Below are 26,451 nucleotides of genomic sequence, written 5' to 3' on the forward strand. Positions count from 1 at the left end.
AACAGTGACATAGTGAGTGAGTTGAACAGTGACATAGTGGAATGAGTTGAACAGTGACATAGTGAGTGAGTTGAACAGTGACATAGTGAGTGAGTTGAACAGTGACATAGTGAGTGAGTTAAACAGTGACATAGTGAGTGAGTTGAACAGTGACATAGTGAGTGAGTTGAACAGTGACATAGTGAGTGAGTTAAACAGTGACATAGTGAGTGAGTTGAACAGTGACATAGTGAGTGAGTTGAACAGTGACATAGTGAGTGAGTTGAACAGTGACATAGTGAGTGAGTTGAACAGTGACATAGTGAGTGAGTTGAACAGTGACATAGTGAGTGAGTTAAACAGTGACATAGTGAGTGAGTTGAACAGTGACATAGTGAGTGAGTTAAACAGTGACATAGTGAGTGAGTTAAACAGTGACATAGTGAGTGAGTTGAACAGTGACATAGTGAGTGAGTTGAACAGTGACATAGTGAGTGAGTTAAACAGTGACATAGTGAGTGAGTTGAACAGTGACATAGAGAGTGAGTTAAACAGTGACATAGTGAGTGAGTTAAACAGTGACATAGTGAGTGAGTTGAACAGTGACATAGTGAGTGAGTTGAACAGTGACATAGTGAGTGAGTTAAACAGTGACATAGAGAGTGAGTTGAACAGTGACATAGTGAGTGAGTTGAACAGTGACATAGTGAGTGAGTTGAACAGTGACGTAGAGTGAGTGAGTTGAACAGTGACATAGTGAGTGAGTTGAACAGTGACATAGTGAGTGAGTTGAACAGTGACAGTAGTGAGTGAGTTGAACAGTGACTTAGTGAGTGAGTTGAACAGTGACATAGTGAGTGAGTTAAACAGTGACATAGTGAGTGAGTTTGAACAGTGACGTAGTGAGTGAGTTGAACAGTGACATAGTGAGTGAGTTGAACAGTGACGTAGTGAGTGAGTTGAACAGTGACATAGTGAGTGAGTTGAACAGTGACATAGTGAGTTTAACAGTGACATAGTGAGTGAGTTGAACAGTGACATAGAGAGTGAGTTGAACAGTGACATAGTGAGTGAGTTGAACAGTGACATAGTGAGTTAAACAGTGACATAGTGAGTGAGTTGAACAGTGACATAGAGAGTGAGTTGAACAGTGACATAGTGAGTGAGTTGAACAGTGACGTAGTGAGTGAGTTGAACAGTGACATAGAGAGTGAGTGACAGTGAGTGAGGAGTTGAACAGTGACATAGAGAGTGAGTTGAACAGTGACATAGTGAGTGAGTTGAACAGTGACATAGTGAGTGAGTTGAACAGTGACATAGTGAGTGAGTTGAACAGTGACATAGAGAGTGAGTTGAACAGTGACATAGTGAGTGAGTTGAACAGTGACATAGTGAGTGAGTTGAACAGTGACATAGAGAGTGAGTTGAACAGTGACGTAGTGAGTGAGTTGAACAGTGACGTAGAGAGTGAGTTGAACAGTGACATAGTGAGTGAGTTGAACAGTGACATAGTGAGTGAGTTGAACAGTGACATAGAGAGTGAGTTGAACAGTGACATAGTGAGTGAGTTGAACAGTGACATAGTGAGTGAGTTGAACAGTGACATAGAGAGTGAGTTGAACAGTGACATAGTGAGTGAGTTGAACAGTGACATAGTGAGTGAGTTGAACAAGTGACATAGTGAGTGAGTTGAACAGTGACATAGTGAGTGAGTTGAACAATGACATAGTGAGTGAGTTGAACAGTGACATAGTGAGTGAGTTAAACAGTGACATAGTGAGTGAGTTGAACGGTGACATAGTGAGTGAGTTGAACAGTGACATAGAGAGTGAGTTGAACAGTGACATAGTGAGTGAGTTGAACAGTGACATAGAGAGTGAGTTGAACAGTGACATAGTGAGTGAGTTGAACAGTGACATAGTGAGTGAGTTGAACAGTGACAGAGAGTGAGTTGAACAGTGACATAGTGAGTGAGTTGAACAGTGACATAGTGAGTGAGTTGAACAGTGACATAGTGAGTTGAACAGTGACATAGTGAGTGAGTTGAACAGTGACATAGTGAGTGAGTTGAACAGTGACGTAGTGAGTGAGTTGAACAGTGACATAGTGAGTGAGTTGAACAGTGACATAGTGAGTTAAACAGTGACATAGAGAGTGAGTTGAACAGTGACATCGTGAGTGAGTTGAACAGTGACATCGTGAGTGAGTTGAACAGTGACATAGTGAGTGAGTTGAACAGTGACATAGAGAGTGAGTTGAACAGTGACATAGTGAGTGAGTTGAACAGTGACGTAGTGAGTGAGTTGAACAGTGACATAGAGAGTGAGTTGAACAGTGACGTAGTGAGTGAGTTGAACAGTGACATAGAGAGTGAGTTGAACAGTGACATAGTGAGTGAGTTGAACAGTGACATAGTGAGTGAGTTGAACAGTGACATAGTGAGTGAGTTGAACAGTGACATAGAGAGTGAGTTGAACAGTGACATAGTGAGTGAGTTGAACAGTGACGTAGTGAGTGAGTTGAACAGTGACATAGAGAGTGAGTTGAACAGTGACGTAGTGAGTGAGTTGAACAGTGACATAGAGAGTGAGTTGAACAGTGACATAGTGAGTGAGTTGAACAGTGACATAGTGAGTGAGTTGAACAGTGACATAGAGAGTGAGTTGAACAGTGACATAGTGAGTGAGTTGAACAGTGACATAGTGAGTGAGTTGAACAGTGACATAGAGAGTTGAACAGTGACATAGTGAGTGAGTTGAACAGTGACATAGTGAGTGAGTTGAACAGTGACGTAGTGAGTGAGTTGAACAGTGACATAGTGAGTGAGTTGAACAGTGACATAGTGAGTTGAACAGTGACATAGTGAGTGAGTTGAACAGTGACATAGTGAGTGAGTTGAACAGTGACATAGTGAGTGAGTTGAACAGTGACATAGTGAGTTGAACAGTGACATAGTGAGTGAGTTGAACAGTGACATAGTGAGTGAGTTGAACAGTGACATAGTGAGTTGAACAGTGACATAGTGAGTGAGTTGAACAGTGACATAGTGAGTGAGTTGAACAGTGACATAGTGAGTGAGTTGAACAGTGACATAGTGAGTGAGTTGAACAGTGACATAGTGAGTGAGTTGAACAGTGACATAGTGAGTGAGTTGAACAGTGACATAGTGAGTGAGTTGAACAGTGACATAGTGAGTGAGTTGAACAGTGACATAGTGAGTGAGTTGAACAGTGACATAGTGAGTGAGTTGAACAGTGACATAGTGAGTTGAACAGTGACATAGTGAGTGAGTTGAACAGTGACATAGTGAGTGAGTTGAACAGTGACATAGTGAGTTGAACAGTGACATAGTGAGTGAGTTGAACAGTGACATAGTGAGTGAGTTGAACAGTGACATAGTGAGTGAGTTGAACAGTGACATAGTGAGTGAGTTGAACAGTGACATAGTGAGTTGAACAGTGACATAGTGAGTGAGTTGAACAGTGACATAGTGAGTGAGTTGAACAGTGACATAGTGAGTGAGTTGAACAGTGACATAGTGAGTGAGTTGAACAGTGACATAGTGAGTGAGTTGAACAGTGACATAGTGAGTGAGTTGAACAGTGACATAGTGAGTGAGTTGAACAGTGACATAGTGAGTGAGTTGAACAGTGACATAGTGAGTGAGTTGAACAGTGACATAGTGAGTTGAACAGTGACATAGTGAGTGAGTGGAACAGTGACATAGTGAGTGAGTTGAACAGTGACATAGTGAGTGAGTTGAACAGTGACATAGTGAGTGAGTTGAACAGTGACATAGTGAGTGAGTTGAACAGTGACATAGTGAGTTGAACAGTGACATAGTGAGTGAGTTGAACAGTGACATAGAGAGTGAGTTGAACAGTGACATAGTGAGTGAGTTGAACAGTGACGTAGTGAGTGAGTTGAACAGTGACATAGAGAGTGAGTTGAACAGTGACGTAGTGAGTGAGTTGAACAGTGACATAGAGAGTGAGTTGAACAGTGACATAGTGAGTGAGTTGAACAGTGACATAGTGAGTGAGTTGAACAGTGACATAGTGAGTGAGTTGAACAGTGACATAGAGAGTGAGTTGAACAGTGACATAGTGAGTGAGTTGAACAGTGACGTAGTGAGTGAGTTGAACAGTGACATAGAGAGTGAGTTGAACAGTGACGTAGTGAGTGAGTTGAACAGTGACGTAGAGAGTGAGTTGAACAGTGACATAGTGAGTGAGTTGAACAGTGACATAGTGAGTGAGTTGAACAGTGACATAGAGAGTGAGTTGAACAGTGACATAGTGAGTGAGTTGAACAGTGACATAGTGAGTGAGTTGAACAGTGACATAGAGAGTGAGTTGAACAGTGACATAGTGAGTGAGTTGAACAATGACATAGTGAGTGAGTTGAACAGTGACATAGTGAGTGAGTTGAACAATGACATAGTGAGTGAGTTGAACAGTGACATAGTGAGTGAGTTAAACAGTGACATAGTGAGTGAGTTGAACGGTGACATAGTGAGTGAGTTGAACGGTGACATAGAGAGTGAGTTGAACAGTGACATAGTGAGTGAGTTGAACAGTGACATAGAGAGTGAGTTGAACAGTGACATAGTGAGTGAGTTGAACAGTGACATAGTGAGTGAGTTGAACAGTGACATAGAGAGTGAGTTGAACAGTGACATAGTGAGTGAGTTGAACAGTGACATAGTGAGTTGAACAGTGACATAGTGAGTGAGTTGAACAGTGACATAGTGAGTGAGTTGAACAGTGACATAGTGAGTTAAACAGTGACATAGAGAGTGAGTTGAACAGTGACATCGTGAGTGAGTTGAACAGTGACATCGTGAGTGAGTTGAACAGTGACATAGAGAGTGAGTTGAACAGTGACATAGTGAGTGAGTTGAACAGTGACGTAGTGAGTGAGTTGAACAGTGACATAGAGAGTGAGTTGAACAGTGACGTAGTGAGTGAGTTGAACAGTGACATAGAGAGTGAGTTGAACAGTGACATAGTGAGTGAGTTGAACAGTGACATAGTGAGTGAGTTGAACAGTGACATAGTGAGTGAGTTGAACAGTGACATAGTGAGTGAGTTGAACAGTGACATAGAGAGTGAGTTGAACAGTGACATAGTGAGTGAGTTGAACAGTGACGTAGTGAGTGAGTTGAACAGTGACATAGTGAGTGAGTTGAACAGTGACATAGTGAGTTGAACAGTGACATAGTGAGTGAGTTGAACAGTGACATAGTGAGTGAGTTGAACAGTGACATAGTGAGTGAGTTGAACAGTGACATAGTGAGTTGAACAGTGACATAGTGAGTGAGTTGAACAGTGACATAGTGAGTGAGTTGAACAGTGACATAGTGAGTTGAACAGTGACATAGTGAGTGAGTTGAACAGTGACATAGTGAGTGAGTTGAACAGTGACATAGTGAGTGAGTTGAACAGTGACATAGTGAGTGAGTTGAACAGTGACATAGTGAGTGAGTTGAACAGTGACATAGTGAGTGAGTTGAACAGTGACATAGTGAGTGAGTTGAACAGTGACATAGTGAGTGAGTTGAACAGTGACATAGTGAGTGAGTTGAACAGTGACATAGTGAGTTGAACAGTGACATAGTGAGTGAGTTGAACAGTGACATAGTGAGTGAGTTGAACAGTGACATAGTGAGTTGAACAGTGACATAGTGAGTGAGTTGAACAGTGACATAGTGAGTGAGTTGAACAGTGACATAGTGAGTGAGTTGAACAGTGACATAGTGAGTGAGTTGAACAGTGACATAGTGAGTTGAACAGTGACATAGTGAGTGAGTTGAACAGTGACATAGTGAGTGAGTTGAACAGTGACATAGTGAGTGAGTTGAACAGTGACATAGTGAGTGAGTTGAACAGTGACATAGTGAGTGAGTTGAACAGTGACATAGTGAGTGAGTTGAACAGTGACATAGTGAGTGAGTTGAACAGTGACATAGAGAGTGAGTTGAACAGTGACATAGTGAGTGAGTTGAACAGTGACATAGTGAGTGAGTTGAACAGTGACATAGTGAGTGAGTTGAACAGTGACATAGTGAGTGAGTTGAACAGTGACATAGTGAGTGAGTTGAACAGTGACATAGTGAGTGAGTTGAACAGTGACATAGTGAGTGAGTTGAACAGTGACATAGTGAGTGAGTTGAACAGTGACATAGAGAGTGAGTTGAACAGTGACATAGTGAGTGAGTTGAACAGTGACATAGTGAGTGAGTTGAACAGTGACGTGTTGTGTAGTAGAATGGTGAGTAGCTGACTGCTGCTGCTGCTGCCCGTCTCAGCAGACGAGCTGCTCCAGTGGCGCGGTGCACCCTGGGAAATGTCGTCGTGAGTTCCCAGTCGTCTTGTTCAGTGTCAACATCGATGGCGAATGTCATCAGCACCACCGCGGGTGTTGCCATCCAAACGTCGTCGGTTTTTTGCTTTTATTATTTCAATTTATTTTCAAATTTATTTTATTTGTATTTTCTATCTACGTGACTTTACCGAAAGCACCAAGAATATTAATTGCTGCAGTCACGAAGTCAACATAGTTGAGAGTTTAGTTCGAGTCCCATCCCGACTTGGAATCCACCGCCGCGAGGCGACCAATGGGAGGCGAGACGACGGCGACCAATGAGAAGGCGGCAGCAGCAGCAGGGCTCGTCGCGCGCTCTGATTGGTCGCCTGCTGCAGGGGGTTTCCAGGGCGTTGCCATGGCCCCGGGGGCGGCGCCGCCCGGAGACGGAAACCCCCGAGGTGGCGGTGACGTCACGGCACAGACACGCCCACAGGGGCTGGAGGCAGCCAATGGGAGACTGGCGCGGTGAGACACTGAGAGACAGGCACACAGAGACACAGACAGAGAGAGACGTAGAGACACACAGAGACACAGAGAGACACAGAGACGCAGACAGAGAGACGCAGAGACACAGAGAGACACAGAGACGCAGAGAGAGAGACGCAGAGATGCAGAGACACAGAGACGCAGAGAGACGTAGAGACACACAGAGAGACACAGAGAGAGAGACACAGAGAGACACAGAGAGACACAGAGAGAGAGACGCAGAGAGAGAGACGCAGAGATGCAGAGACACAGAGACCCAGCAAGAAACAGAGACCCAGTGAGTGCCAAGTTAATTAGTAAATCGTGCTCAGTAATGAATAAGTAATGAGTATTCAGTGAACTCGTGAGTAGTGAGTAGTTAATGCCTGCTGGGTAATGAGTGCTGAGTAAATGAGTTAGGGAGTGAATAGTTATTGAGTAGTTAACTCGTGAGTAGTTAATTAGTGAGTAGTTAATTAGTGTGTAGTTAATTAGTGTGTAGAGGGGGTCTAGAGGGGGGTCTAGAGGGGCGTCTAGAGGGGGTCTAGAGGGGGGTCTAGAGGGGGTCTACAGGGGGGTCTAGAGGGGGTCTAGAGGGGGTCTAGAGGGGGTCTAGAGGGGGTCTAGAGGGGGGTCTAGAGGGGGTCTAGAGGGGGGTCTAGAGGGGGTCTAGAGGGGGGTCTAGAGGGGGTCTAGAGGGGGTCTAGAGGGGGTCTAGAGGGGGGTCTAGAGGGGGTCTAGAGGGGGGTCTAGAGGGGGTCTAGAGGGGGGTCTAGAGGGGGTCTACAGGGGGGTCTAGAGGGGGTCTAGAGGGGGTCTAGAGGGGGTCTAGAGGGGGTCTAGAGGGGGGTCTAGAGGGGGGTTTAGAGGGGGTCTACAGGGGGGTCTAGAGGGGGGTCTAGAGGGGGTCTAGAGGGGGGTCTAGAGGGGGTCTAGAGGGGGTCTAGAGGGGGTCTACAGGGGGGTCTAGAGGGGGTCTAGAGGGGGTCTAGAGGGGGGTCTAGAGGGGGTCTAGAGGGGGGTCTAGAGGGGGTCTAGAGGGGGGTCTAGAGGGGCGTCTAGAGGGGGTCTAGAGGGGGGTCTAGAGGGGGTCTACAGGGGGGTCTAGAGGGGGTCTAGAGGGGGTCTAGAGGGGGTCTAGAGGGGGTCTAGAGGGGGGTCTAGAGGGGGTCTAGAGGGGGGTCTAGAGGGGGTCTAGAGGGGGGTCTAGAGGGGGTCTAGAGGGGGTCTAGAGGGGGGTCTAGAGGGGGTCTAGAGGGGGGTCTACAGGGGGGTCTAGAGGGGGTCTAGAGGGGGTCTAGAGGGGGGTCTAGAGGGGGGTTTAGAGGGGGTCTACAGGGGGGTCTAGAGGGGGTCTAGAGGGGGTCTAGAGGGGGTCTAGAGGGGGGTCTAGAGGGGGTCTAGAGGGGGGTCTAGAGGGGGTCTAGAGGGGGTCTAGAGGGGGGTCTAGAGGGGGTCTACAGGGGGGTCTAGAGGGGGTCTAGAGGGGGTCTAGAGGGGGTCTAGAGGGGGGTCTAGAGGGGGTCTAGAGGGGGGTCTAGAGGGGGTCTAGAGGGGGTCTAGAGGGGGGTCTAGAGGGGGGTCTAGAGAGGGTCTAGAGGGGGGTCTAGAGGGGGTCTAGAGGGGGGTCTAGAGGGGGTCTACAGGGGGGTCTAGAGGGGGTCTAGAGGGGGTCTAGAGGGGGGTCTAGAGGGGGGTCTAGAGGGGGTCTAGAGGGGGGTCTAGAGGGGGTCTAGAGGGGGGGTCTAGAGGGGGTCTAGAGGGGGGTCTAGAGGGGGTCTAGAGGGGGGTCTAGAGGGGGTCTAGAGGGGGTCTAGAGGGGGGTCTAGAGGGGGTCTAGAGGGGGGTCTAGAGGGGGTCTAGAGGGGGGTCTAGAGGGGGTCTAGAGGGGGTCTAGAGGGGGTCTAGAGGGGGTCTACAGGGGGGTCTAGAGGGGGTCTAGAGGGGGGTCTAGAGGGGGTCTAGAGGGGGGTCTAGAGGGGGGCCTAGAGGGGGTCTACAGGGGGGTCTAGAGGGGGTCTAGAGGGGGGTCTAGAGGGGGGTTTAGAGGGGGTCTACAGGGGGGTCTAGAGGGGGTCTAGAGGGGGTCTAGAGGGGGGTCTAGAGGGGGTCTAGAGGGGGGTCTAGAGGGGGTCTACAGGGGGGTCTAGAGGGGGTCTAGAGGGGGGTCTAGAGGGGGTCTAGAGGGGGGCAGAGAGGGGGTCTACAGGGGGGTCTAGAGGGGGTCTAGAGGGGGGTCTAGAGGGGGTCTAGAGGGGGGTCTAGAGGGGGTCTACAGGGGGGTCTAGCGGGGGTCTAGAGGGGGTCTAGAGGGGGATCTAGAGGGGGGTTTAGAGGGGGTCTACAGGGGGGTCTACAGGGGGGTCTAGAGGGGGTCTAGAGGGGGGTCTAGAGGGGGTCTACAGGGGGGTCTAGAGGGGGTCTAGAGGGGGGGTCTAGAGGGGGGTCTAGAGGGGGGTCTAGAGGGGGTCTACAGGGGGGTCTAGAGGGGGTCTAGAGGGGGGTCTAGAGGGGGTCTAGAGGGGGGTCTAGAGGGGGTCTACAGGGGGGTCTAGAGGGGGTCTAGAGGGGGTCTAGAGGGGGGTCTAGAGGGGGGTTTAGAGGGGGTCTACAGGGGGGTCTAGAGGGGGTCTAGAGGGGGTCTAGAGGGGGTCTAGAGGGGGGTCTAGAGGGGGTCTAGAGGGGGGTCTAGAGGGGGTCTACAGGGGGGTCTAGAGGGGGTCTAGAGGGGGGGTCTAGAGGGGGTCTAGAGGGGGGTCTAGAGGGGGTCTAGAGGGGGTCTAGAGGGGGGTCTAGAGGGGGGTCTAGAGGGGGGTCTAGAGGGGGTCTACAGGGGGGTCTAGAGGGGGTCTAGAGGGGGTCTAGAGGGGGGTCTAGAGGGGGTCTACAGGGGGGTCTAGAGGGGGTCTAGAGGGGGGTCTAGAGGGGGTCTACAGGGGGGTCTAGAGGGGGTCTAGAGGGGGGTCTAGAGGGGGTCTAGAGGGGGGTCTAGAGGGGGTCTAGAGGGGGGTCTAGAGGGGGTCTAGAGGGGGGGTCTAGAGGGGGTCTAGAGGGGGGTCTAGAGGGGGTCTACAGGGGGTCTACAGGGGGGTCTAGAGGGGGGTCTAGAGGGGGTCTAGAGGGGGGTCTAGAGGGGGTCTACAGGGGGGTCTAGAGGGGGTCTAGAGGGGGGTCTAGAGGGGGTCTAGAGGGGGTCTAGAGCTGTGTGTGTCGCTTGTGCCTCAGGTGACGATGGCGACGGAAGTGGAGGCCCACAAGCTGCTGGTGCGGCGATGCGTCGACGACCTCAAGAAGCTCGACGGCTCCAGCAGGTGGGAGACGCGGCGAGGATTGCGCAATCATTCCTCTCCTGAGCACGAGGACGTGATCCCACACACAGTGTGTCACTGTGCACCACCACGCAGTGTGTCACTGTGCACCACCACGCAGTGTGTCACTGTGCACCACCACGCAGTGTGTCACTGTGCACCACCACGCAGTGTGTCACTGTGCACCACCACGCAGTGTGTCACTGTGCACCACCACGCAGTGCGTCACTGTGCACCACCACGCAGTGCGTCACTGTGCACCACCACGCAGTGCGTCACTGTGCACCACCACACAGTGTGTCACTGTGCACCACCACGCAGTGTGTCACTGTGCACCACCACGCAGTGTGTCACTGTGCACCACCACGCAGTGTGTCACTGTGCACCACCACGCAGCGTGTCACTGTGCACCACCACGCAGCGTGTCACTGTGCACCACCACACAGTGTGTCACTGTGCACCACCACGCAGTGTGTCACTGTGCACCACCACACAGTGTGTCACTGTGCACCACCACACAGTGTGTCACTGTGCACCACCACGCAGTGTGTCACTGTGCACCACCACGCAGTGTGTCACTGTGCACCACCACACAGTGTGTCACTGTGCACCACCACACAGTGTGTCACTGTGCACCACCACGCAGTGTGTCACTGTGCACCACCACACAGTGTGTCACTGTGCACCACCACACAGTGTGTCACTGTGCACCACCACGCAGTGTGTCACTGTGCACCACCACACAGTGTGTCACTGTGCACCACCACGCAGTGTGTCACTGTGCACCACCACGCAGTGTGTCACTGTGCACCACCAGACAGTGTGTCACTGTGCACCACCACACAGTGTGTCACTGTGCACCACCACGCAGTGTGTCACTGTGCACCACCACGCAGTGTGTCACTGTGCACCACCACGCAGTGTGTCACTGTGCACCACCACGCAGTGTGTCACTGTGCACCACCACGCAGTGTGTCACTGTGCACCACCACGCAGTGTGTCACTGTGCACCACCACGCAGTGTGTCACTGTGCACCACCACGCAGTGTGTCACTGTGCACCACCACGCAGTGTGTCACTGTGCACCACCACGCAGTGTGTCATTGTGCACCACCACGCAGTGTGTCACTGTGCACCACCACGCAGTGTGTCACTGTGCACCACCACGCAGTGTGTCACTGTGCACCACCACGCAGTGTGTCACTGTGCACCACCACGCAGTGTGTCACTGTGCACCACCACGCAGTGTGTCACTGTGCACCACCACGCAGTGTGTCACTGTGCACCACCACGCAGTGTGTCACTGTGCACCACCACGCAGTGTGTCACTGTGCACCACCACGCAGTGTGTCACTGTGCACCACCACGCAGTGTGTCACTGTGCACCACCACGCAGTGTGTCACTGTGCACCACCACACAGTGTGTCACTGTGCACCACCACACAGTGTGTCACTGTGCACCACCACACAGTGTGTCACTGTGCACCACCACTCAGTGTGTCACTGTGCACCACCACGCAGTGTGTCACTGTGCACCACCACGCAGTGTGTCACTGTGCACCACCACACAGTGTGTCACTGTGCACCACCACTCAGTGTGTCACTGTGCACCACCACGCAGTGTGTCACTGTGCACCACCACGCAGTGTGTCACTGTGCACCACCACGCAGTGTGTCACTGTGCACCACCACACAGTGTGTCACTGTGCACCACCACTCAGTGTGTCACTGTGCACCACCACGCAGTGTGTCACTGTGCACCACCACGCAGTGTGTCACTGTGCACCACCACACAGTGTGTCACTGTGCACCACCACTCAGTGTGTCACTGTGCACCACCACGCAGTGTGTCACTGTGCACCACCACGCAGTGTGTCACTGTGCACCACCACGCAGTGTGTCACTGTGCACCACCACTCAGTGTGTCACTGTGCACCACCACTCAGTGTGTCACTGTGCACCACCACTCAGTGTGTCACTGTGCACCACCACGCAGTGTGTCACTGTGCACCACCACGCAGTGTGTCACTGTGCACCACCACGCAGTGTGTCACTGTGCACCACCACGCAGTGTGTCACTGTGCACCACCACGCAGTGTGTCACTGTGCACCACCACGCAGTGTGTCACTGTGCACCACCACGCAGTGTGTCACTGTGCACCACCACGCAGTGTGTCACTGTGCACCACCACGCAGTGTGTCACTGTGCACCACCACGCAGTGTGTCACTGTGCACCACCACGCAGTGTGTCACTGTGCACCACCACGCAGTGTGTCACTGTGCACCACCACGCAGTGTGTCACTGTGCACCACCACACAGTGTGTCACTGTGCACCACCACGCAGTGTGTCACTGTGCACCACCACGCAGCGTGTCACTGTGCACCACCACACAGTGTGTCACTGTGCACCACCACACAGTGTGGTCACTGTGCACCACCACGCAGTGTGTCGCTGTGTGTCGGCGCTGCGCCACGAACCCGGAGACCCGAGTTCGATTCCCGCTCACGGCCAACGCCGGTGACGATAATCTGAACCAGTCATGTGCCTCCCCTAGGTCGATTCGGCCTCAAAATTAGTATCTGGTGCAGTGTGTAAACCACCCCCCCACCACCACCCCCCTCCACTACCCCGTCTATCCCCACCATGGTATCAGAGGTAACAGCAGTTACCATTGTGTGAGAGTTGACAACAGTTACCATGGTGTGAGAGTTAACAACAGTTACCATGGTGTGAGAGTTAACAGCAGTTACCATTGTGTGAGAGTTAACAACAGTTACCATGGAGTGAGAGTTAACAACAGTTACCATGGTGTGAGAGTTAACAACAGTTACCATGGTGTGAGAGTTAACAACAGTTACCATGGAGTGAGAGTTAACAGCAGTTACCATGGTGTGAGAGTTAACAACAGTTACCATGGTGTGAGAGTTAACAGCAGTTACCATGGTGTGAGAGTTAACAACAGTTACCATGGTGTGAGAGTTAACAGCAGTTACCATGGTGTGAGAGTTAACAACAGTTACCATGGTGTGAGAGTTAACAACAGTTACCATGGAGTGAGAGTTAACAGCAGTTACCATGGTGTGAGAGGTAACAACAGTTACCATGGTGTGAGAGTTAACAGCAGTTACCATTGTGTGAGAGGTAACAACAGTTACCATGGTGTGAGAGTTAACAGCAGTTACCATGTGTGAGAGTTAACAACAGTTACCATGGTGTGAGAGTTAACAACAGTTACCATGGAGTGAGAGTTAACAGCAGTTACCATGGTGTGAGAGGTAACAACAGTTACCATGGTGTGAGAGTTAACAACAGTTACCATGGAGTGAGAGTTAACAACAGTTACCATGGTGTGAGAGGTAACAACAGTTACCATGGTGTGAGAGTTAACAACAGTTACCATGGAGTGAGAGTTAACAACAGTTACCATGGTGTGAGAGGTAACAACAGTTACCATGGTGTGAGAGTTAACAACAGTTACCATGGAGTGAGAGTTAACAACAGTTACCATGGTGTGAGAGGTAACAACAGTTACCATGGTGTGAGAGTTAACAACAGTTACCATGGTGTGAGAGTTAACATCAGTTACCACGGTGTGAGAGTTAACATCAGTTACCATGGTGTGAGATTTAACAGCAGTTACCATGGTGTGCAGGTACCAGGTGGCCACCTTCATCCCTCCCATGCAGAAGCTCGGTGATCTGAATGATAAGGTCAGGAGGCTGCCCAAGAGCCTCAGTGAGGATGTGGCGGACGTGATGGCGCAGCAGGGAGCAGCTGGTCAGTGACACAGCTCACTTACACACACAGCTCACACTCACACACAGCTCACACTCACACACAGCTCACTCTCACACACAGCTCACTCTCACTCACAGCTCACTCTCACTCACAGCTCACTCTCACTCACAGCTCACTCTCACTCACAGCTCACTCTCACTCACAGCTCACTCTCACTCACAGCTCACTCTCACTCACAGCTCACTCTCACTCACAGCTCACTCACACACACAGCTCACTCTCACTCACAGCTCACTCTCACTCACAGCTCACTCTCACACACAGCTCACTCTCACTCACAGCTCACTCTCACTCACAGCTCACTCTCACACACAGCTCACTCTCACTCACAGCTCACTCTCACTCACAGCTCACTCTCACTCACAGCTCACTCTCACTCACAGCTCACTCTCACACACAGCTCACTCTCACTCACAGCTCACTCTCACTCTCACAGCTCACTCTCACACACAGCTCACTCTCACTCACAGCTCACTCTCACACACAGCTCACTCTCACTCACAGCTCACTCTCACTCACAGCTCACTCTCACTCACAGCTCACTCTCACTCACAGCTCACTCTCACACACAGCTCACTCACACTCACAGCTCACTCACACACACAGCTCACTCACAGCTCACTCTCACTCACAGCTCACTCTCACTCACAGCTCACTCTCACACACAGCTCACTCTCACTCACAGCTCACTCTCACACACAGCTCACTCTCACTCACAGCTCACTCTCACTCACAGCTCACTCTCACACACAGCTCACTCTCACTCACAGCTCACTCACACTCACAGCTCACTCTCACTCACAGCTCACTCTCACTCACAGCTCACTCTCACTCACAGCTCACTCTCACTCACAGCTCACTCTCACTCACAGCTCACTCTCACTCACAGCTCACTCTCACACACAGCTCACTCTCACTCACAGCTCACTCTCACTCACAGCTCACTCTCACTCACAGCTCACTCTCACTCACAGCTCACTCTCACACACAGCTCACTCTCACACACAGCTCACTCTCACTCACAGCTCACTCTCACACACAGCTCACTCTCACACACAGCTCACTCTCACTCACAGCTCACTCTCACACACAGCTCACTCTCACTCACAGCTCACTCTCACACACAGCTCACTCTCACACACAGCTCACTCTCACACACAGCTCACTCTCACACACAGCTCACTCTCACTCACAGCTCACTCTCACACACAGCTCACTCTCACACACAGCTCACTCTCACACACAGCTCACTCTCACACACAGCTCACTCTCACACACAGCTCACTCTCACTCACAGCTCACTCTCACACACAGCTCACTCTCACACACAGCTCACTCTCACTCACAGCTCACTCTCACACACAGCTCACTCTCACTCACAGCTCACTCTCACTCACAGCTCACTCTCACACACAGCTCACTCTCACACACAGCTCACTCTCACTCACAGCTCACTCTCACTCTCACACACAGCTCACTCTCACTCACAGCTCACTCTCACTCACAGCTCACTCTCACTCACAGCTCACTCTCACACACAGCTCACTCTCACTCACAGCTCACTCTCACTCACAGCTCACTCTCACACACAGCTCACTCTCACTCACAGCTCACTCTCACTCACAGCTCACTCTCACTCACAGCTCACTCTCACACACAGCTCACTCTCACACACAGCTCACTCTCACTCACAGCTCACTCTCACTCACAGCTCACTCTCACTCACAGCTCACTCTCACTCACAGCTCACTCTCACTCACAGCTCACTCTCACTCACAGCTCACTCTCACACACAGCTCACTCTCACTCACAGCTCACTCTCACACACAGCTCACTCTCACTCACAGCTCACTCTCACTCACAGCTCACTCTCACACACAGCTCACTCTCACTCACAGCTCACTCACACTCACAGCTCACTCTCACTCACAGCTCACTCTCACTCACAGCTCACTCTCACTCACAGCTCACTCTCACTCACAGCTCACTCTCACTCACAGCTCACTCTCACTCACAGCTCACTCTCACTCACAGCTCACTCTCACACACAGCTCACTCTCACTCACAGCTCACTCTCACTCACAGCTCACTCTCACACACAGCTCACTTTCACTCACAGCTCACTCTCACTCACAGCTCACTCTCACTCACAGCTCACTCTCACTCACAGCTCACTTACACACAGCTCACTTACACACAGCTCACTCTCACACACAGCTCACTCTCACTCACAGCTCACTCTCACTCTCACACACAGCTCACTCTCACTCACAGCTCACTCTCACACACAGCTCACTCTCACACACAGCTCACTCTCACTCACAGCTCACTCTCACTCACAGCTCACTCTCACACACAGCTCACTCTCACTCACAGCTCACTCTCACTCACAGCTCACTCTCACTCACAGCTCACTCTCACACACAGCTCACTCTCACACACAGCTCACTCTCACTCACAGCTCACTCTCACTCACAGCTCACTCTCACTCACAGCTCACTCTCACTCACAGCTCACTCTCACTCACAGCTCACTCTCACACACAGCTCACTCTCACACACAGCTCACTCTCACTCACAGCTCACTCTCACACACAGCTCACTCTCACTCACAGCTCACTCTCACTCACAGCTCACTCTCACACACAGCTCACTCTCACACACAGCTCACTCTCACTCACAGCTCACTCTCACTCTCACACACAGCTCACTCTCACTCACAGCTCACTCTCACTCACAGCTCACTCTCACTCACAGCTCACTCTCACACACAGCTCACTCTCACACACAGCTCACTCTCACTCACAGCTCACTCTCACTCACAGCTCACTCTCACACACAGCTCACTCTCACTCACAGCTCACTCTCACTCACAGCTCACTCTCACTCACAGCTCACTCTCACACACAGCTCACTCTCACACACAGCTCACTCTCACTCACAGCTCACTCTCACTCACAGCTCACTCTCACTCACAGCTCACTCTCACTCACAGCTCACTCTCACTCACAGCTCACTCTCACTCACAGCTCACTCTCACACACAGCTCACTCTCACACACAGCTCACTCTCACTCACAGCTCACTCTCACTCACAGCTCACTCTCACTCACAGCTCACTCTCACTCACAGCTCACTCTCACTCACAGCTCACTTACACACAGCTCACTCTCACTCACAGCTCACTCACACTCACAGCTCACTCTCACTCACAGCTCACTTACACACAGCTCACTCTCACTCACAGCTCACTCTCACTCACAGCTCACTCACACTCACAGCTCACTCTCACTCACAGCTCACTCTCACTCACAGCTCACTCTCACTCACAGCTCACTCTCACTCACAGCTCACTCTCACACACAGCTCACTTTCACTCACAGCTTACTCTCACTCACAGCTCACTCTCACTCACAGCTCACTCTCACTCACAGCTCACTTACACACAGCTCACTTACACACAGCTCACTCTCACTCACAGCTCACTCTCACTCACAGCTCACTCACACTCACAGCTCACTCTCACTCATAGCTCACTCTCACACACAGCTCACTCTCACTCACAGCTCACTCTCACTCACAGCTCACTCTCACTCACAGCTCACTCTCACTCACAGCTCACTCTCACTCACAGCTCACTCTCACTCACAGCTCACTCTCACACACAGCTCACTCACAGCTCACTCTCACTCACAGCTCACTCTCACTCACAGCTCACTCTCACACACAGCTCACTCACAGCTCACTCTCACACACAGCTCACTCTCACTCACAGCTCACTCTCACACACAGCTCACTCACAGCTCACTCTCACTCACAGCTCACTCTCACTCACAGCTCACTCTCACTCACAGCTCACTCTCACTCACAGCTCACTCTCACTCACAGCTCACTCTCACACACAGCTCACTCTCACTCACAGCTCACTCTCACACACAGTTCACTCTCACTCATAGCTCACTCTCACTCACAGCTCACTCTCACTCAGAGCTCACTCTCACTCACAGCTCACTCTCACTCACAGCTCACTCTCACTCACAGCTCACTCTCACTCACAGCTCACTCTCACTCACAGCTCACTCTCACTCACAGCTCACTCTCACACACAGCTCACTCTCACTCACAGCTCACTCTCACACACAGCTCACTCTCACTCACAGCTCACTCTCACTCACAGCTCACTCTCACACACAGCTCACTCTCACTCACAGCTCACTCTCACTCACAGCTCACTCTCACTCACAGCTCACTCTCACTCACAGCTCACTCTCACTCACAGCTCACTCTCACTCACAGCTCACTCTCACTCACAGCTCACTCTCACACACAGCTCACTCTCACACACAGCTCACTCTCACACACAGCTCACTCTCACTCACAGCTCACTTTCACACACAGCTCACTCTCACTCACAGCTCACTCTCACTCACAGCTCACTCTCACACACAGCTCACTCTCACACACAGCTCACTCTCACTCACAGCTCACTCTCACTCTCACACACAGCTCACTCTCACTCACAGCTCACTCTCACTCACAGCTCACTCTCACTCACAGCTCACTCTCACACACAGCTCACTCTCACACACAGCTCACTCTCACTCACAGCTCACTCTCACTCACAGCTCACTCTCACACACAGCTCACTCTCACACACAGCTCACTCTCACTCACAGCTCACTCTCACTCTCACACACAGCTCACTCTCACTCACAGCTCACTCTCACTCACAGCTCACTCTCACTCACAGCTCACTCTCACACACAGCTCACTCTCCCACACAGCTCACTCTCACTCACAGCTCACTCTCACACACAGCTCACTCTCACTCACAGCTCACTCTCACACACAGCTCACTCTCACTCACAGCTCACTCTCACTCACAGCTCACTCTCACACACAGCTCACTCTCACTCACAGCTCACTCTCACTCACAGCTCACTCTCACTCACAGCTCACTCTCACTCACAGCTCACTCTCACTCACAGCTCACTCTCACTCACAGCTCACTCTCACTCACAGCTCACTCTCACACACAGCTCACTCTCACTCACAGCTCACTCTCACACACAGCTCACTCTCACACACAGCTCACTCTCACTCACAGCTCACTTTCACACACAGCTCACTCTCACTCACAGCTCACTCTCACTCACAGCTCACTCTCACTCACAGCTCACTCTCACACACAGCTCACTCTCACACACAGCTCACTCTCACTCACAGCTCACTCTCACTCTCACACACAGCTCACTCTCACTCACAGCTCACTCTCACTCACAGCTCACTCTCACTCACAGCTCACTCTCACACACAGCTCACTCTCACACACAGCTCACTCTCACTCACAGCTCACTCTCACTCACAGCTCACTCTCACACACAGCTCACTCTCACACACAGCTCACTCTCACTCACAGCTCACTCTCACTCTCACACACAGCTCACTCTCACTCACAGCTCACTCTCACTCACAGCTCACTCTCACTCACAGCTCACTCTCACACACAGCTCACTCTCCCACACAGCTCACTCTCACTCACAGCTCACTCTCACTCACAGCTCACTCTCACTCACAGCTCACTCTCACTCACAGCTCACTCTCACTCACAGCTCACTCTCACTCACAGCTCACTCTCACTCACAGCTCACTCTCACACACAGCTCACTCTCACTCACAGCTCACTCTCACACACAGCTCACTCTCACTCACAGCTCACTCTCACTCACAGCTCACTCTCACACACAGCTCACTCTCACTCACAGCTCACTCTCACTCACAGCTCACTCTCACTCACAGCTCACTCTCACTCACAGCTCACTCTCACTCACAGCTCACTCTCACTCACAGCTCACTCTCACACACAGCTCACTCTCACTCACAGCTCACTCTCACTCACAGCTCACTCTCACTCACAGCTCACTTTCACACACAGCTCACTCTCACACACAGCTCACTCTCACTCACAGCTCACTCTCACACACAGCTCACTCTCACTCACAGCTCACTCTCACTCACAGCTCACTCTCACACACAGCTCACTCTCACACACAGCTCACTCTCACTCACAGCTCACTCTCACTCACAGCTCACTCTCACTCACAGCTCACTCTCACTCACAGCTCACTCTCACTCACAGCTCACTCTCACTCACAGCTCACTCTCACACACAGCTCACTCTCACTCACAGCTCACTCTCACTCACAGCTCACTCTCACTCACAGCTCACTTTCACACACAGCTCACTCTCACACACAGCTCACTCTCACTCACAGCTCATTCTCACACACAGCTCACTCTCACTCACAGCTCACTCTCACTCACAGCTCACTCTCACACACAGCTCACTCTCACACACAGCTCACTCTCACACACAGCTCACTCTCACTCACAGCTCACTCTCACTCACAGCTCACTCTCACACACAGCTCACTCTCACTCACAGCTCACTCTCACTCACAGCTCACTCTCACTCACAGCTCACTCTCACACACAGCTCACTCTCACACACAGCTCACTCTCACTCACAGCTCACTCTCACTCACAGCTCACTCTCACTCACAGCTCACTCTCACTCACAGCTCACTCTCACTCACAGCTCACTCTCACACACAGCTCACTCTCACACACAGCTCACTCTCACTCACAGCTCACTCTCACTCACAGCTCACTCTCACTCACAGCTCACTCTCACTCACAGCTCACTCTCACTCACAGCTCACTCTCACTCACAGCTCACTTACACACAGCTCACTCTCACTCACAGCTCACTCTCATTCACAGCTCACTCACACTCACAGCTCACTCTCACTCACAGCTCACTTACACACAGCTCACTTACACACAGCTCACTCTCACTCACAGCTCACTCTCACTCACAGCTCACTCACACTCACAGCTCACTCTCACTCATAGCTCACTCTCACACACAGCTCACTCTCACTCACAGCTCACTCTCACTCACAGCTCACTCTCACTCACAGCTCACTCTCACTCACAGCTCACTCTCACTCACAGCTCACTCTCACTCACAGCTCACTCTCACTCACAGCTCACACTCACTCACAGCTCACTCTCACTCACAGCTCACACTCACTCACAGCTCACTCTCACACACAGCTCACTCTCAGCTCACTCTCACTCACAGCTCACTCTCACTCACACACACAGCTCACTCACTCACAGCTCACTCACAGCTCACTCTCACACACAGCTCGCTCTCACTCACAGCTCACTCTCACTCACAGCTCACTCACACACAGCTCACTCTCACTCACAGCTCACTCTCACTCATAGCTCACTCTCACTCACAACTCACTCTCACTCACAGCTCACTCTCACTCACAGCTCACTCTCACTCATAGCTCACTCTCACTCATAGCTCACTCACACACAGCTCACTCTCACTCACAGCTCACTCTCACTCACAGCTCACTCTCACTCACAGCTCACTCTCACTCATAGCTCACTCACACACAGCTCACTCTCACTCACAGCTCACTCACACACAGCTCACTCTCACTCACAGCTCACTCTCACTCACAGCTCACTCTCACTCATAGCTCACTCTCACACACAGCTCACACACAGCTCACTCTCACTCACAGCTCACTCTCACTCATAGCTCACTCTCACACACAGCTCACTCTCACTCACAACTCACTCTCACACACAGCTCACTCTCACTCACAGCTCACTCTCACTCATAGCTCACTCTCACTCACAGCTCACTCTCACTCACAGCTCACTCTCACTCACAGCTCACTCTCACTCACAGCTCACTCTCACTCACAGCTCACTCTCACTCACAGCTCACTCTCACTCACAGCTCACTCTCACTCACAGCTCACTCTCACTCATAGCTCACTCTCACACACAGCTCACTCTCACACACAGCTCACACACAGCTCACTCTCACTCATAGCTCACTCTCACACACAGCTCACTCTCACACACAGCTCACACACAGCTCACTCTCACTCATAGCTCACTCACACACAGCTCACTCTCACTCACAGCTCACTCTCACTCATAGCTCACTCTCACTCACAGCTCACTCTCACTCACAGCTCACTCTCACTCACAGCTCACTCTCACTCATAGCTCACTCTCACTCATAGCTCACTCACACACAGCTCACTCTCACTCACAGCTCACTCTCACTCACAGCTCACTCACACACAGCTCACTCTCACTCACAGCTCACTCTCACTCACAGCTCACTCTCACTCATAGCTCACTCTCACACACAGCTCACACACAGCTCACTCTCACTCACAGCTCACTCTCACTCATAGCTCACTCTCACACACAGCTCACTCTCACTCACAGCTCACTCTCACACACAGCTCACTCTCACTCACAGCTCACTCTCACTCATAGCTCACTCTCACTCACAGCTCACTCTCACTCACAGCTCACTCTCACTCACAGCTCACTCTCACTCACAGCTCACTCTCACTCACAGCTCACTCTCACACACAGCTCACTCTCACTCACAGCTCACTCTCACTCACAGCACGTACACAGCGGCGTGCCTCCACACGTGGCGCTCTCGTGTCCGTGTGTCTGTGAGTGGGTGTGTCTGTGTGTCTGTGAGTGGGTGTGTCTGTGTGTCTGTGAGTGGGTGTGTCCGTGTGTCTGTGAGTGGGTGTGTCTGTGTGTCTGTGTGTCTGTGAGTGGGTGTGTCTGTGTGTCTGTGAGTGGGTGTGTCTGTGTGTCTGTGAGTGGGTGTGTCTGTGTGTCTTCTGAGTGGGTGTGTCTGTGTGTCTGTGAGTGGGTGTGTCCGTGTGTCTGTGAGTGGGTGTGTCTGTGTGTCTGTGTGTCTGTGAGTGGGTGTGTCTGTGTGTCTGTGAGTGGGTGTGTCTGTGTGTCTGTGAGTGGGTGTGTCTGTGTGTCTTCTGAGTGGGTGTGTCTGTGTGTCTGTGAGTGGGTGTGTCTGTGTGTCTGTGAGTGGGTGTGTCTGTGTGTCTGTGAGTGGGTGTGTCTGTGTGTCTGTGTGTCTGTGAGTGGGTGTGTCTGTTTGTCTGTGTGTCTGTGAGTGGGTGTGTCTGTGTGTCTGTGAGTGGGTGTGTCTGTGTGTCTGTGAGTGGGTGTGTCTGTGTGTCTGTGAGTGGGTGTGTCTGTGTGTCTGTGAGTGGGTGTGTCTGTGTGTCTGTGAGTGGGTGTGTCTTTGTGTCTGTGAGTGGATGTGTCTGTGTGTCTGTGAGTGGGTGTGTCTGTGTGTCTGTGAGTGGGTGTGTCCGTGTGTCTGTGGGTGTGTCTGTGTGTCTGTGTGTCTGTGAGTGGGTGTGTCTGTGTGTCTGTGAGTGGGTGTGTCTGTGTGTCTGTGAGTGGGTGTGTCTGTGTGTCCGTGTGTCTGTGAGTGGGTGTGTGTCTGTGTGTCTGTGAGTCCGTGTGTCTGTGGGTGTGTCTGTGTGTCTGTGTGTCTGTGAGTGGGTGTGTCTGTGTGTCTGTGTGTCTTTGAGTGGGTGTGTCTGTGTGTCTGTGTGTCTGTGAGTCCATGTGTCTGTGGGTGTGTCTGTGTGTCTGTGAGTGGGTGTGTCTGTGTGTCTGTGAGTGGGTGTGTCTGTGTGTCTGTGAGTGGGTGTGTCTGTGTGTCTGTGAGTGGGTGTGTCTGTGTGTCTGTGAGTGGGTGTGTCTGTGTGTCTGTGAGTGGGTGTGTCTGTGTGTCTGTGTGTCTGTGAGTGGGTGTGTCTGTGTGTCTGTGAGTGGGTGTGTCTGTGTGTCTGTGAGTGGGTGTGTCTGTGTGTCTGTGAGTGGGTGTGTCTGTGTGTCTGTGAGTGGGTGTGTCTGTGTGTCTGTGAGTGGGTGTGTCTGTGTCTGTGAGTCTGTGTGTCTGTGAGTGGGTGTGTCTGTCTGTGAGTGGGTGTGTCTGTGTCTGTGAGTCTGTGTGTCTGTGAGTGGGTGTGTCTGTGTGTCTGTGTGGGTGTGTCCGTGTGTCTGTGGGTGTGTCTGTGTGTCTGTGAGTGGGTGTGTCTGTGTGTCTGTGTGTCTGTGTGTCTGTGAGTGGGTGTGTCTGTGTGTCTGTGAGTGGGTGTGTCTGTGTGTCTGTGAGTGGGTGTGTCTGTGTGTCTGTGAGTGGGTGTGTCTGTGTGTCTGTGAGTGGGTGTGTCCGTGTGTCTGTGGGTGTGTCTGTGTGTCTGTGAGTGGGTGTGTCTGTTTGTCTGTGTGTCTGTGAGTGGGTGTGTCTGTGTGTCTGTGAGTGGGTGTGTCTGTGTGTCTGTGAGTGGGTGTGTCTGTCTGTGAGTGGGTGTGTCTGTGTGTCTGTGAGTGGGTGTGTCTGTGTGTCTGTGAGTGGGTGTGTCTGTGTGTCTGTGAGTGGGTGTGTCTTTGTGTCTGTGAGTGGGTGTGTCTGTGTGTCTGTGAGTGGGTGTGTCTGTGTGTCTGTGAGTGGGTGTGTCCATGTGTCTGTGGGTGTGTCTGTGTGTCTGTGTGTCTGTGAGTGGGTGTGTCTGTTTGTCTGTGTGTCTGTGAGTGGGTGTGTCTGTGTGTCTGTGAGTGGGTGTGTCTGTGTGTCTGTGAGTGGGTGTGTCTGTGTGTCCGTGTGTCTGTGAGTGGGTGTGTCTGTGTGTCTGTGTGTCTTTGAGTGGGTGTGTCTGTGTGTCTGTGTGTCTGTGAGTCCGTGTGTCTGTGGGTGTGTCTGTGTGTCTGTGAGTGGGTTTGTCTATGTGTCTGTGAGTGGGTTTGTCTATGTGTCTGTGTGTCTGTGAGTCCGTGTGTCTGTGGGTGTGTCTGTGTGTCTGTGTGTCTGTGAGTGGGTGTGTCTGTGTGTCTGTGTGTCTTTGAGTGGGTGTGTCTGTGTGTCTGTGTGTCTGTGAGTCCGTGTGTCTGTGGGTGTGTCTGTGTGTCTGTGAGTGGGTGTGTCTATGTGTCTGTGTGTCTGTGAGTCCGTGTGTCTGTGGGTGTGTCTGTGTGTCTGTGAGTGGGTGTGTCTGTGTATCTGTGAGTCCATGTGTCTGTGGGTGTGTCTGTGTGTCTGTGAGTGGGTGTGTCTGTGTGTCCATGTGTCTGTGTCCCCACGTCTCCGTGTGTCTCTGTCTCCACACAGAGCTGCTGGCCCAGGCTCTCACGTCTCTGTCTGACAAGGACTCCCCGGTGCCCGACGCAAACTTCAGACCCATCAACGCCACTGTGAGCGTTCTGCTGAGATACACGGACTACAGCCCAGCACTGGGTGAGCAGCACGGAGCAAGTAGAGAGTGGTGATAGTGGTGGTAGTGTAGAGTAGAGAGTGGTGGTAGTGGTGGTAGAGTAGAGTAGAGAGTGGTGGTAGTGGTGGTAGAGTAGAGTAGAGAGTGGTGGTAGTGGTGGTAGTGTAGAGTAGAGAGTGGTGGTAGTGGTGGTAGTGTAGAGTAGAGAGTGGTGGTAGTGGTGGTAGAGTAGAGTAGAGAGTGGTCGTAGTGGTGGTAGAGTAGAGTAGAGAGTGGTGGTAGTGGTGGTAGAGTAGAGTAGAGAGTGGTGGTAGTGGTGGTAGAGTAGAGTAGAGAGTGGTGGTAGTGGTGGTAGTGTAGAGTAGAGAGTGGTGGTAGTGGTGGTAGTGTAGAGTAGAGAGTGGTGGTAGTGGTGGTAGTGTAGAGTAGAGAGTGGTGGTAGTGGTGGTAGTGTAGAGTAGAGAGTGGTGGTAGTGGTGGTAGAGTAGAGTAGAGAGTGGTCGTAGTGGTGGTAGAGTAGAGTAGAGAGTGGTGGTAGTGGTGGTAGAGTAGAGTGGAGAGTGGTTGTAGTGGTTAACATGGCACTTGTCATGGTGCTGGTGGTGTTAGTGGTGGTGTTTGTGGTTGCGTGGTTGTTGATGTGGTTGTTGACGTGGTTGTTGTTGTGGTTGTTGTTGTGGTTGTTGTTGTGGTTGTGTCAGGCCGTGCTGTGGGTCAGTGCGGCACCATCAAACATCTCCTGGACATCCTGAAGCACCAGCCGCTGTGGGAGCGCAGCAAGACTGAGCCGGTACGGGGACACGCGGGGAGACACGGGGAGACACGGGGAGACGTGGGGAGACACGGGGACACACTGGGAGACACGGGGAGACGCGGGGAGACGCGGGGAGACACGGGGACACGCGGGGAGACACGGGGAGACGTGGGGAGACACGGGGAGACACGGGGACACGCGGGGAGACACGGGGAGACGCGGGGAGACGCGGGGAGACACGGGGAGACACAGGGAGACACGGGGAGACGTGGGGAGACGTGGGGAGACGCGGGGAGACACGGGGAGACACGGGGAGACGTGGGGAGACGTGGCGAGACGCGGGGAGACACGGGGAGACGTGGGGAGACACAGAGACACACGGGGAGACACGGGGAGACGTGGGGAGACGTGGGGAGACACGGGGACACACTGGGAGACACGGGGAGACGCGGAGAGACACGGGGAGACGTGGGGAGACACGGGGAGACGTGGGGAGACGTGGGGAGACACGGGGAGACACGGGGAGACACGGGGAGACACAGGGAGACACGGGGAGACACGGGGAGACACGGGGAGACACAGGGAGACACGGGGAGACGTGGGGAGACGTGGGGAGACGCGGGG

The 26,451-nt window shown here is 52.1% G+C and overlaps 1 protein-coding gene across 1 annotated transcript in view; it reads left to right on the top strand.

Annotated features, from left to right (window-relative positions):
• Positions 1–10,009: 10,009 nt before the first annotated feature.
• The window catches only part of LOC144720056 (uncharacterized), a 53,307-nt gene continuing 36,865 nt past the window's right edge, over positions 10,010–26,451 (top strand). The window contains exons 1-4 of the mRNA XM_078596550.1: positions 10,010–10,124; positions 13,777–13,901; positions 24,971–25,096; positions 25,775–25,863. Coding sequence (XP_078452676.1) covers positions 10,045–10,124; positions 13,777–13,901; positions 24,971–25,096; positions 25,775–25,863 — 420 coding nt within the window. The 5' untranslated portion in view covers positions 10,010–10,044. The remainder of the gene's footprint in view (positions 10,125–13,776; positions 13,902–24,970; positions 25,097–25,774; positions 25,864–26,451) is intronic.

Source organism: Lampetra planeri, chromosome 1, assembly GCF_965212315.1.
Source record: "Lampetra planeri chromosome 1, kcLamPlan1.2.h2, whole genome shotgun sequence".
Taxonomy (NCBI): domain Eukaryota; kingdom Metazoa; phylum Chordata; class Hyperoartia; order Petromyzontiformes; family Petromyzontidae; genus Lampetra; species Lampetra planeri.